At 40.3% G+C, this 12,463-nt stretch overlaps 1 protein-coding gene across 1 annotated transcript in view; it reads right to left on the reverse strand.

Moving 5' to 3' along the window:
- Positions 1-12,463, reverse strand: part of slc17a8 (solute carrier family 17 member 8) — a 34,754-nt gene that overhangs the window by 9,825 nt on the left and 12,466 nt on the right. Inside the window, exons 4-8 of the mRNA XM_035790280.2 lie at positions 12,187-12,301; positions 11,859-11,946; positions 9,551-9,637; positions 3,973-4,115; positions 2,306-2,455 (exon numbers count right to left, since the gene is read on the reverse strand). Coding sequence (XP_035646173.1) covers positions 2,306-2,455; positions 3,973-4,115; positions 9,551-9,637; positions 11,859-11,946; positions 12,187-12,301 — 583 coding nt within the window. The remainder of the gene's footprint in view (positions 1-2,305; positions 2,456-3,972; positions 4,116-9,550; positions 9,638-11,858; positions 11,947-12,186; positions 12,302-12,463) is intronic.

The raw sequence follows: 12,463 nt of genomic DNA on the forward strand, positions 1-12,463 counted from the left end.
TACTACCAAACTAAAGCACCCAATGTCAAAGGAAGGCCAAAAAATAATCAAGGACAACAACCACTCGAGCCACTGCCTGTTCACCCCGCTATCATCCAGAAGGCGAGGCCAGTACAGCTGCATCAAAGCTGGGACTGAGAGACTGAAAAACAGCTTCTATCTCAAGGCCATCAGACTGTTAAACAGCCATCACTAACATTGAGTGGCTGCTGCCAACATATTGACTCATATCTCTAGCCACTTTAATAATTAGAAATTGGATGAAATAAATGAATCACTAGTCACTTTAAACAATTCCACTTTATATAATGTTTACATACCCTACATTACTCATCTCATATGTATATACTGTACTCTATACCATCTACTGCATCTTGCCTATGCCGTTCGGCCATCGCTCATCCATATATTTAAATGTACATATTCTTATTCATGCCTTTACACTTGTGTATAAGGTAGTTGTTGTGAAATTGTTAGATTACTTGTTAGATATTACTGCATGGTCGAAACTAGAAGCACAAGCATTTTGAAGCATTTTGCTACACTTGCATTAACATCTGCTAACCATGTGTATGTGACCAATAAAAATGGATTTGATTTATTAATATTATGTTCAGTGTCATGCCAAACATTTCTCTAACATACTGTACTTTCTTTCATGTAAAACATAATCTAGATGTTGAAAATTATGATCCATTTGAGTCTGATGATAATTGATTCCACTTGTACAAGTACTGTATACAATGTGTTGTCCCATTTGCTGAGCTCTTTCAACGTTTATAGGCACCTTTACCGTTTTTTACAATCCATGATCTTGGCTGTCTAACTAATGACAGAGTCGGAGTATGTCTCTTTGCTGATGAAGCGTTTAACTTTGAATGTGAATTTGCACGACCTCAGCTCAGCCTGTCAGAAAACCATCCATAATAGATTAGTTTAACTTCTTGATGCACCCATCCCGTTAGCGTGATCAGTTACGTCAACATTCGCTGAATTGCAGCGAGACAAATTCAAATTAAATTCTTAAAAATATTTCATTTTCGTGAAATCACAAGTGCAATATAGAAAAACACAGTTTAGCTTGTTGTTAATCCGCCTGGCATGTCAGATTTCAATAAAGCTTTTCGGCGAAAGAATACCAAGCGTTTATGTAAGAACATCTCTCTCAGTAGACAACATATTACAAACAGCTAGCAGCCAAGTAGATTGGTCACGAAAGTCAGAAAAGCAATAAATTAAATCGCTTACCTTTGATGATCTTCAGATGTTTGCACTCACGAGACTCCCAGTTACACAATAAATGTTCCTTTTGTTCCATAAAGATTATTTTATATCCAAAATACCTCCATTTGTTTGGTGCGGTATGTTCAGAAATCCACAGGCTAGAGCGTCCACGACATCGCAGACGAAAATTCCAAATAGTATCCGTAATGTTCACAGAAACAAGTCAAACGTTTTTTATAATCAATCCTCAGGTTGTTTTTTCAATATATAATCGATAATATATCAACTTGGACTTTAGCTTCTTTAATAGGAGAGAGAGACAATGGCTGCTCCAAGTTGTTGCGCAAGCAAAACTCTGGGGACACCCACATCACTGACGCGATGTGATCTTTCTCGCTCATTTTTCAAAATAAAAGCCTGAAACTATGTCTAAAGACTGTTCACAACATGGGGAAGCCATAGTAAAATTAATCTGGTTGATATCCCTTTAAGTGGAGGGAAGGCATTCAATGGAACATGGAGCTTTCAAAATAGAGGCCCCTTCCTGGTAGAATTTTCCTCAGGTTTTCGCCTGCAATATCAGTTCTGTTATACTCACAGACAATATTTTGACAGTTTTGGAAACTTTAGAGTGTTTTCTATCATAATCTGGCAATTATATGCATATTCTAGATTCTGGGCCTGAGAAATAGGCAGTTAAATTTGGGTACGTTTTTCATGGGGCGGCAGCGTAGCCTAGTGGGCATTGGACTAGTAAGGTTGCAAGTTCAAACCCCCGAGCTGACAAGGTACAAATCTGTCGTTCTGCCCCTGAACAGGCAGTTAACCCACTAGGCCGTCATTGAAAATAAGAATTTGTTCTTGACTGACTTGCCTAGTAAAATAAAGGTAAAATAAAAAAATAAAAAATCCAAAAATCTAAATACTGCCCCTACACTCAACAGGTTTTAACAGAGAGACGCAACAAAAAAACAGGCACATGGATTGCCATTATGTCCAATTCGCCCCTGATTGTGGTCTCATTTTTCATGGATAACAAGAGACTTCGATTTTTACCACACAGAGTGACTGTGAAACCAACCTTGCCGATGGAGAAGCCAAACACCTCCTCAAAGTAGGCTGGCTGGCTGATGAGGAGCAGATAGAAGGTCCAGCTACGGCAGAAGTTAGCCACGATGATGGCATAGACAGGCATGGAGGTGAAGAAACGGCGCCATGGAGTCTTGAATTTCTGTGGTGGGCCAGAGAAGAGGGACCTGATCTCACTGACTCATGGCTCAATTTCATGGGTCAATTTCAGGGGTCAACCTGGGTTATGTATAGGGTTATGTTTTCATTTGTCACCAATTTCAAGGGTCAACTGCACTCAAATGGGTAGGCTGTGCATTACTGTTGTTAAACCTGCTTATGTCTCCATTTATGTTTTCATTTGTCAAGCTTGATAATATCTTATATGGGTGTCATAAAACTTCTCTAAGTACAGTACTTACAATAACAGAATATTTGAAAAAATATAAATCTTATATCTATACTGAACAAAAATATCAACATGCAACAATTTCAAAGACGTTACTGAGTTACAATTCATATAAGGATATCAATCAATTTAAATTAATTAATTAGGATCTACTCTATGGATTTCACATGACTGGGAATACAGATTTGTACATTATCTGTTGGTCACAGATACCTTAAAAAAAAAACTAGGAGCGTAGGTCAGAAAACCAGTCAGTACCTGGTGTGACCACCATTTGCCTCATGCAGCGCAACACATCTCCTTCTCATAGAATTGTTTAGGCTGTTGATTGTGGCCTGTGGAATATTGTCCCACTACTCTTCAATGGCTGTGCGAAGTTGCTGGATATTGGCGGAAACTGGAACACGCTGATGTACACCTCAATCTAGAGCATACCAAACATGATCAATGGGTGAAATGTCTGGTGAATATGCAGGCCATTGGAGGAACTGGGACATTTTCAGCTTCCAGGAATTGTGTACAGATCCTTGCAACATGGGGCATTGCATTATCATGCTGAAAGATGAGGTGATGGCGGCAGATGAATGTCACGACAATGGGCCTCAGGATCTCATCACGGGATCTCGTATCTCTGTGCATTCAAATTGCCATTGCTAAAATGCAATCATGTCTGTTGTCCATAGCTTATGTCTGCCCATACCATAACCCCACTGCCACCATGGGGCACCCTGTTCACAACATTGCCATCAGCAAACCACTCGTACACATCACGTCATACATGTGATCTGCGGTTATGAGGCCGGTTGGACGTACTGCTAAAATGAATTTACATTTTTCTATTTTTAGAAAAATGTAAATTCAATTATCTGGCAACAGCTCTGGTGGACTTTCCTGCAGTCAGCATGCCAATTGCATGCTTCCTCAACTTGAGACATCTGTGACATTGTGTTGTGTGACAAACTGCACATTTCAGAGTGGCCTTTTATTGTCCCCAGCACAAGGTGCACCTGTGTATTGATCATGTTGTTCAATCAGCTTCTAGGTATGCCACACCTGTCAGGTGGATGGATTATCTTGGCAAATTAGAAATGCTCAATAACAATAATGTAAACAAATATGTGCCGGAATTTGAGATAAATGAGCTTTTTTGCATTTGGAAAATTTAGCGGATCTTTTATTTCAGCTCATGAAACATAGGAACAACATATTTTTCAGTGTATGATACACTATACTAATGCATCTGACCGCAGCCAGATCGAGCAGAGGCATACCTCAGTGGCGCTCAATATTTTGACACCCACGCCAATGGTGGTCTCTATGTAGATCCTCTCCTCATCGCTTATAGTGGGGTGGGCGGCTGGGCTCCCATAGGCAAGCAGGAGCCAGAAGATGTACCATATGATCCCAAATACACCTGAATGCATATAAATAAAAAATACAGGTTATCATCAATTCTCATATCGTGAAATGGATCTAACAAAAAATAGTCTGTGTAACTGACAATTAATCTGTAAGTCTATGTCGTTGTTTTTTGTTTGAATCATTATCGTAGCAACACACCTTTGGAGTGAAGGCAATCCCGTGCTTTGTTAGCTAAATTGTCATGTCTTCGGGTGTAGTTCGTAAAGGTTGAAGTGTGTATGTTAGGATGGTAACGTTATAATAATTAAGGATGAAGAGTGAATTCATGCCAGGAATAGTAAGTATGAAACTTTTGATTTCCTCACTTCTGTAATAAGCAGCCAATTAGGTATTTTTCCTTTATTCATGTGTTTAATTTGATACAGTTATAGCGCTAAACTGTTTATGTTGGTAAGCACTTCAGAGTTATACCAAGCTAAGTCACTCGTAAGACAAGGTTGTAAGAGTGTGCTTAACTGTATTTTTATTTACTTTATAGTTCTCACGGAAGGTGATAATTGTGACTAAAACTACAGAATAAAGCCGGCAGTTAAAATCAAGGAACGGTTGTGCTCGTGTTTACTGGAGGGAGCTACAGTCTGTTTTCAACAGATTTACAGATGATTTTTCATATTGTAAATGTGAAGCATTTATGGGCGGTTTCCTGGGCACTGTCTAATCATAGTCCTGAACTAAAAAGCATAGTCCTGAACTAAAAAGCATAGTCCTGGACTAAAAAGCATAGTCCTGGGACTAAAAAGCATAGTCCTGGACTAAAAAGCATAGTCCTGGACTAAAAAGCATAGTCCTGGACTGAAAAGCATAGTCCTGGACTAAAAAGCATAGTCATTGGCTCATCTCTCCTGCTGACATGAATGGAATTATATGATCTCTCCTTATCCACCCCACCAGAAATAGAAATCCTGAAAGTCCTGTAAATTTGGTGAAAGCCTATGTTCTATCAGTGGGTAAAATATAAAAATTCCCCATGATTTAACTTCTAAGTGGTCTATCTGTAAAAAACTGGAAATTGTGTAGATACATGTCATAGCTACATCATTTTCATCACTGGAGATGAGGGATAATACATTTCATAACACTTTTAAAACAGTTACCTGCACTCCATATCGCCAAATTAGCCAATATATGGTATAGGCATACTTGTGTAGAACACATCCATCCGTTATATTGCATAGATGTGCTCAATTTAAACAGTGTACCAAATTATTCAACTCCCATTCTCCTTCAAGTACTGTACCATATGTCGCTTTGCGCTCTATGTCTGTGTGGAAACAGAGATGTTACAGAAAGGAGAGGGGAATCCCATTGGACAATGAATGGAGAAACGTCCCACCGTACTGACTGTCGACCCATCACATTCATGTTGTCATGCTGCGTCACGCGGCTGTTAAACTAATCGTCACACAATCCCTTCTAAAAGTCAGGGTATGAGTCGAGAAACCTGCCTATTTTCCTCGAAGGTACCTAATGTCACGATTCCAAAGCTGTATGATATTACAGAGAACAAGTTAATTATCTCAATTCATGGAAAATATTTGCAATGCTGTACTTCTTGTTCACGAAATACATGCTAATGTTCAGTTTTTGAGGTAGCACCCAATTGATTCCCATTCACTCCTTGAAGGAGAGCTTTCCTTGTCCCAGAATCGCTCAGAATGCATTGCGCGGCCCATTGACGACGCATGGGCAATGTACACAATTGGCAAATACGATTCTAATGTAGTTTCCCATCTCCTTCAAAGTATCTCTACGGGAAAGAAACGTACTCTGCTCTCGCTCTGGTCAGAGACGACCTGCAAGTTGGAGATAGACTGAGATAGACTCCTAAATTGATTTAGCATTTTTTGTGCTGATTTTACAGGTCGCTAGCTACTTCACATGCTGATAATGACTTTGGTATTATTGTATTATTGTGTGTAGCTTTGTTTTATACCTAGCTAGCTACCCAGCTGCAACAGATTTCCAAAAACAATTTTCACATATTTCACAAGCTTGTTATAACAACACAATGAAACATTTGTTCACAAAATATTGTTTTCACACATTAGTGTTATTTAACACTGTTAATCATAGGAATTAGTGGTTTGGTGTGGATGATCCCTTTAACCCATAGGAAGTCCCACACAGTTGACAACTTTAAAATGACGAAAGCCTTCAGTGGCGTTGCCCATGCTAAACAGGTTTCGTGACAAGTGCGCCCTCTATCCATCTCTATTTAAGTGATACACCAAATCCGTAACATGGGCACCCTCATAGATATCATCCTAACTAACTCGCCCTCCAAATACACCTCTGCTGTTTTCAATCAAGATCTCAGCGATCACTGCCTCATTGCCTGCATCCAAAATGGGTCTGCAATCAAACGACCACCCGTCATCACTGTCAAACGCTCCCTAAAACACTTCTGCGAGCAGGCCTTTCTAATCGACCTGGCCGGGGTATCCTGGAATGACATTGACCTCATACCATCAGTAGAGGATGCCTGGTTATTCTTTTAAAAGTGCCTTCTTCACCATCTTAAATAAGCATTCCCCATTCAAAAAATGTAGAACTAAGAATAGATATAGTCCTTGGTTCACTCCAGACCTGTCTGCCCTTGACCAGCACAAAAACATCCTGTGGCGTTCTGCATTAGCATTGAATAGCCCCCGTGATATGCAACTTTTCAGGGGAGTTAGGAATAAATATACAAAAGCAGTTAGGAAAGCTAAGGCTAGCTTTTTCAAACAGAAATGTGCATCCTGTAGTACAAACTCAAAAAAGTTGTGGGACACTGTAAAGTCCATGGAGAATAAGAGCACCTCCTCCCAGCTGCCCACTGCTCTGAGGCTAGGAAACACTGTTACCACCGATAAATACAATATAATTGAGAATTTCAATAAGCATTTCTCTATGGCTGGCCATGCTTTCCACCTGGCTACCCCTACCCCGGTCAACTGCCCGGCACCCTCCACAGCAACCTGCCCAAGCCCCCACCATTTTCCTTCACCCAAATCCCGATAGCTGATGTTCTGAAAGAGCTGCAAAATCTGGACCCCTACAAATCAGCCGGGTTAGACAATCTGGACCCTCTCTTTCTAAAATTATCTGCCGAAATTTTTGCAACCCCTATTACTAACCTGTTCAACCTCTCTTTCGTATCTTCTGAGATTCCCAAAGATTGTAATGCTGCCACAGTCATCCCCCTCTTCAAAGGGGGTGACACTCTAGACCCAAACTGCTACAGACCTATGTCTATCCTACCCTTTCTTTCTAAGGTCTTTGAAAGCCAAGTTAACAAACAGATTACTGACCATTTCGAATCCCACCGTACCTTCTCCGCTATGCAATCAGGATTCAGAGCTGGTCGTGGGTGCACCTCAGCCACGCTCAAGGTCCTAAACGATATCATAACCGCCATCGATAAGAGACATTACTGTGCAGCCGTATTCATTGACCTGGCCAAGGCTTTCGACTCTGTCAATCACCACATTCTTATCGGCAGACGAAACAGCCTTGGTTTCTCAAATGATTGCCTCGCCTGGTTTACCAACTACTGGTGATTCTCTGATCCACCTCTACGCAGACGACACCATTCTGTAAACTTCTGGCCCCTCTTTGGACACTGTGTTAACTAACTTCCAGATGAGCTTCAATGCCATACAACTCTCCTTCTGTGGCCTCTAACTAATCTTAAATGCAAGTAAAACTAAATGCATGCTATTCAATCGATCACTGCCCACCCTTCCAGCATCACTACTCTGGACGGCTCTGACTTAGAATATGTGGACAACTACAAATACCTAGGTGTCTGGTTAGTCTGTGAACTCTCCTTCCAGACTCACATTAAGCATCTCCAATCCAAAATTAAATCTAGAACCGGCTTCCTATATCGCAACAAAGCATCCTTCACTCATGCTGCCAAACATACCCTCGTAAAACTGACCATCTAACCGATCCTCGACTTCGGCGATGTCATCTATAAAATAGCCTCCAACACTCTACTCAACAAATTGGATGCAGTCTATCACAGTGCCATCCGTTTTGTCACCACAGCCCCATATACTACCCACCATTGCGACCTGTACGCTCTCGTTGGTTGGCCCTCGCTTCATACTCATCGCCAAACCCACTGGCTACAGGTTATCTACAAGTCTCTGCTCGGTAAAACCCCGCCTTATCTCAGCTCACTGGTCACCATAGCAGCACCCACTCGTAGCACGCGCTCCAGCAGGTATATCTCACTGGTCACCCCCAAAGCCAATTCCTACTTTGGTCGTCTTTCCTTCCAGTTCTCTGCTGCCAATGACTGGAACGAACTGCAAAAATCACTGAAGCTGGAGACACATATCTCCCTCACTAGCTTTAAGCACCAGCTGTCAGAGCAGCTCACAGATCACTGCACCTGTACATAGCCCATCTGTAAACAGCCCATCTATCTACCTCATCCCCATACTGCATTGATTTATTTATCTTGCTCCTTTGCACCCCAGTATCTCTACTTGTACTTTCATCTTGTGCACATCTACCATTCCAGTGTTTTTAATGCTATATTGCAATTACTTCGCCACCATGGCCTATTTATTGCCTTAACTCCCTTATCTTACCTCATTTGCACTCACTGTATATAGACTTTTTGTTTTCTTTTATCTACTCTATTATTGACTGTATGTTTTGTTTATTCCATGTGTAACTCTGTGTTGTTGTATGTGTCTAATTACTACGCTTAATCTTGGCCAGGTCGCAGTTGCAAATGAGAACTTGTTCTCAACTAGCCTACCTGGTTAAATAAAGGTGAAATAAAAAAATATGGCAAACTAATTAGAACTGGCCTTGACCTATTCTAGACCTCAATGATTTTTTATTATTCAAACAAAATGAAAGATTAATTAGGTAGCAATCCCAGACAGGAAAACATTCATTTCAGTCAATTAATCATATGATTAGATCACAACAGAGCTACAGAAGTGATATTGAAATGCAGCATGCACAAAGTCTTATGAGATTGTGCATATATCTTAATCAAATAACAGTTTAGGTCAAATGGACAAAACTGATGAAGCAAAACAGAGAACAACCTGAGACTGGTGTAAAACTGACAAGTGACACTTAGTGTAATACATGGAATGCTGCTCAAATGGGAATCACCCACCCACTTTATCATAGTTAGGCCTGGTCTTGTGAATGCTGAAGTCATGTACTATAAGTAATTTGACAGTTTTCCCCCTATCGCTAGTTGGATCATAGACATCTCCCTGTCTTACAAAGATTACTATCTTTGGTAATGTCAGCCATCTGGAGTATCTGAATTTAGGTGAATGCATTTCAAAGATTGTTCCTACCAAAACTCAATATGAAATTCTTGTTCTGCATACCTGTATGAAATAATTGTAAATCACAGCTATTCAATTGAACAATTTGCCTTTATATTGAGTTTTTGGATCTTACCATAGATATAGAAGACCGAGGGCCATCCAACAAACTGAACCAGGACTCCTGCTAAAGGCATGGCAATCACAGCACCTGCATAGGAACCTGGAAACAAGGAAAGGGAAATATGACCATGCCACTGTTGTAGTGCTGTTCTGTCTGGTGTGTAATAGGACTCCATCTAAAGGAAACCCCAATAAAATTATTAAATAGTGATGCCAAGGTATCACAATGATCCGGAGGTAGGTGAAAACACTTTGACTATTAGATTATTATCAGTCTGCAGCCTCTCAGCAACTCTTCTTCAACACAGGACTAGAAAAACATCTCTTAGAAAAAGGGTCCCAAAAGGGTTCTGTGGCTGTCCCCATAGGAGACCCCTTTTTGGTTCCAAGTAGAACTCCTTTGGGTTCCATGTAGAACCCTCTATGGAAAGGGTTCTACATGGAATCCCAAAGGGTTCTACCTAGAACCAAAAGGGGTTCTTCAAAGTGTCCTTCTATGAGGACAGCCAAATAACCCTTTTTGATTATAAATAGCACCTTTTTTTCTGTGTAGAAAAGTATTCCATGTCTCATAGGTCATCTTGGTAAGCGTAAAGATGCAACAGCAACCATATTGGACTCATCAAATTAGGACTCATTGAAACTGTCCTTGGGAGAGGATGTTTTAATGTATATTCTATTATCTGATGGCCTTATAAACACTCGATTTGTAGAAACCCGGGAGCATGATTGTGCTTTTGGACAGTAGGCAATATGACACTTCATTTGGGTTGAATGGGAGAGGACCTCCTTCAGAGTGAGCAGGTGAAGCGCGTGAGGGCAGTCTTTCATTCAGTGGTGATGTCAAGAGGGTTTGGAAGCGCCGGTTGTCATGGCACCAGTTTATTCTGAAAGATGGCTTTTTTAATGCATTTTCATGGGGAACAACAGCCGACATCTGCAAAACAAAACAACCTTCCCAGTCCCTATTTTCAGCCATTTTACCACAATGCTAAGCATCTCTAGACAGAGAACAATGATATATATATTCAATGGATTCAGTTAAAGGCCCATTGCAGCCAAAATCGTGGTTTTCAGTGTTTTGTATACACTGAGTATACAAAACATGCTCTTTCCATGGCTTAAGTTATGATCCCTTATTGATGTCACTTGTTAAATCCACTTACAGTATATCAGTGTAGATCAGTGGAGGCTGCAGAAGGAAGGATGGCTCATAATAATGGCTGGAACGGAGAAATTGGAATGGCATTGAACAAATGGAAACCAATTAAGATGCCACCAACCTCCTGTGGTGTAGATGAAGGGGAGGAGACAGATTAAATAAGGATTTTAAAGTATTGAAACAATTGAGACATTGATTATGTATGTGTGCCATTCAGAGGGTGAATGGGCAAGGCACAAATATTTAAGTGCCTTTGAATGGGGTATGGTAGTAGGTGCCAGGCACACTGGTTTGTATTAAGAACCTCAATGCTGCAGGGTTTTTCACGCTAAATGGTCCACCACCCCTTGTAGAGTCAACGCCCCGACAAATTGGGCATTCAAATGTAACTAGTACTTTTGAGTGTCAGGGAAAACTTATGGAGTAAAAAGTACATTATTTTCTTTAGGGATGTAGTGAAGTAAGAATTGTCCAAAATATAAATAGGAAAGTACAGATACCCCCAAAAAACGACTCAAGTAGTACTTTAAAGTATTTTTACTTATGTACTTTACACCACTGGAAAAGACCGCCTGAAATTTAAGCTGGTTTTGGTGGGATGGAGGTTTTGACCTGCCTGTGGACATCACCAGACGGCAATTTTGTTAATAGACCAATAAGAGAGTTCCAAACCTCTGCCATTAACCGCTAGTTTTCAGTTTTCCCTCCCCACTCAGACCACTCCGAGACAGTCTGAGCAAAATTCTTGCTTGAATTGCTCTTTACTAAAAATCTATTTAAAAAAATATTTTTTATCATTTTTTAATTGAAAACCATCACAAGCTAAATACTTGTTACTCAGAAATGATTTGATATTGATATAAAAATGGATGCATTAGGCCTTTAAACTAATAGGGTTGACTGTGGTTATGGGTTCAACAGAAAGGCAGGCAGGGTATTTTTGAATATCCATTTGATTTACTGAATGAATTAAATGTTTTCCTGTCTTCTACCACATCTTTTCACATGAAAGTTTTGCTATTGTGGAAAATCATCAGCACAATTTCATAAAGCTCAATTGGATTGGAAGAAAAACAGTTAAATGGAAAGAAATTCAATTAACTTTATTTGACTCAAACATTGCACCTTTATTAAGCTTTTCAATTTTCATATCACTTACCACAGAATGAGGTGGTGGCCAGTCGACTTCTCTCCAGGGGAGGGGCCCATTTGGCCCACATCCCATGGCATGCAGGGTAGGTAACACCCTGTACAAGAAACATTATATGGCATCATTATTCTGAAAAATCAACATGAGTAAAGAGATACAGATAAACATGTGTCTCTGTACTGTCTAGATATGTACTGTATATGAGCTTGGTCAAATGATCATTATGACGGCGACTGTTGACACCTTCAATTGGGCTATTTAGTAGATTTGGTGAGATTTTGGCTTAGATTCGACCTGAAAGTGTCAATGAAATCTGGCAACACTGAAGACGACTCACCTCCACCAAGCCTTGCAGGATGCGGACTAACATGACACAGCCGTAGTGCCTTCTGGCTGCTGAAGGGATGAACATATTCAGTATGGATGTGAGAAAAATGGCCGCCCCAAACACTCTGTGGAAACATTACATTATAGTGTGACTAGGTTGTAGACAACAATGGCGTAAAAAAGGGTAGCATTGCACATTCTTTCAATAATGCATACCACATTACATATGAGCTGAGAATGTAACATAACAGCTACTTAGAGCATTATAAAAGCTTGATGGAACATTA

Source organism: Oncorhynchus keta, chromosome 17 (assembly GCF_023373465.1).
Source record: "Oncorhynchus keta strain PuntledgeMale-10-30-2019 chromosome 17, Oket_V2, whole genome shotgun sequence".
Classification (NCBI taxonomy): domain Eukaryota; kingdom Metazoa; phylum Chordata; class Actinopteri; order Salmoniformes; family Salmonidae; genus Oncorhynchus; species Oncorhynchus keta.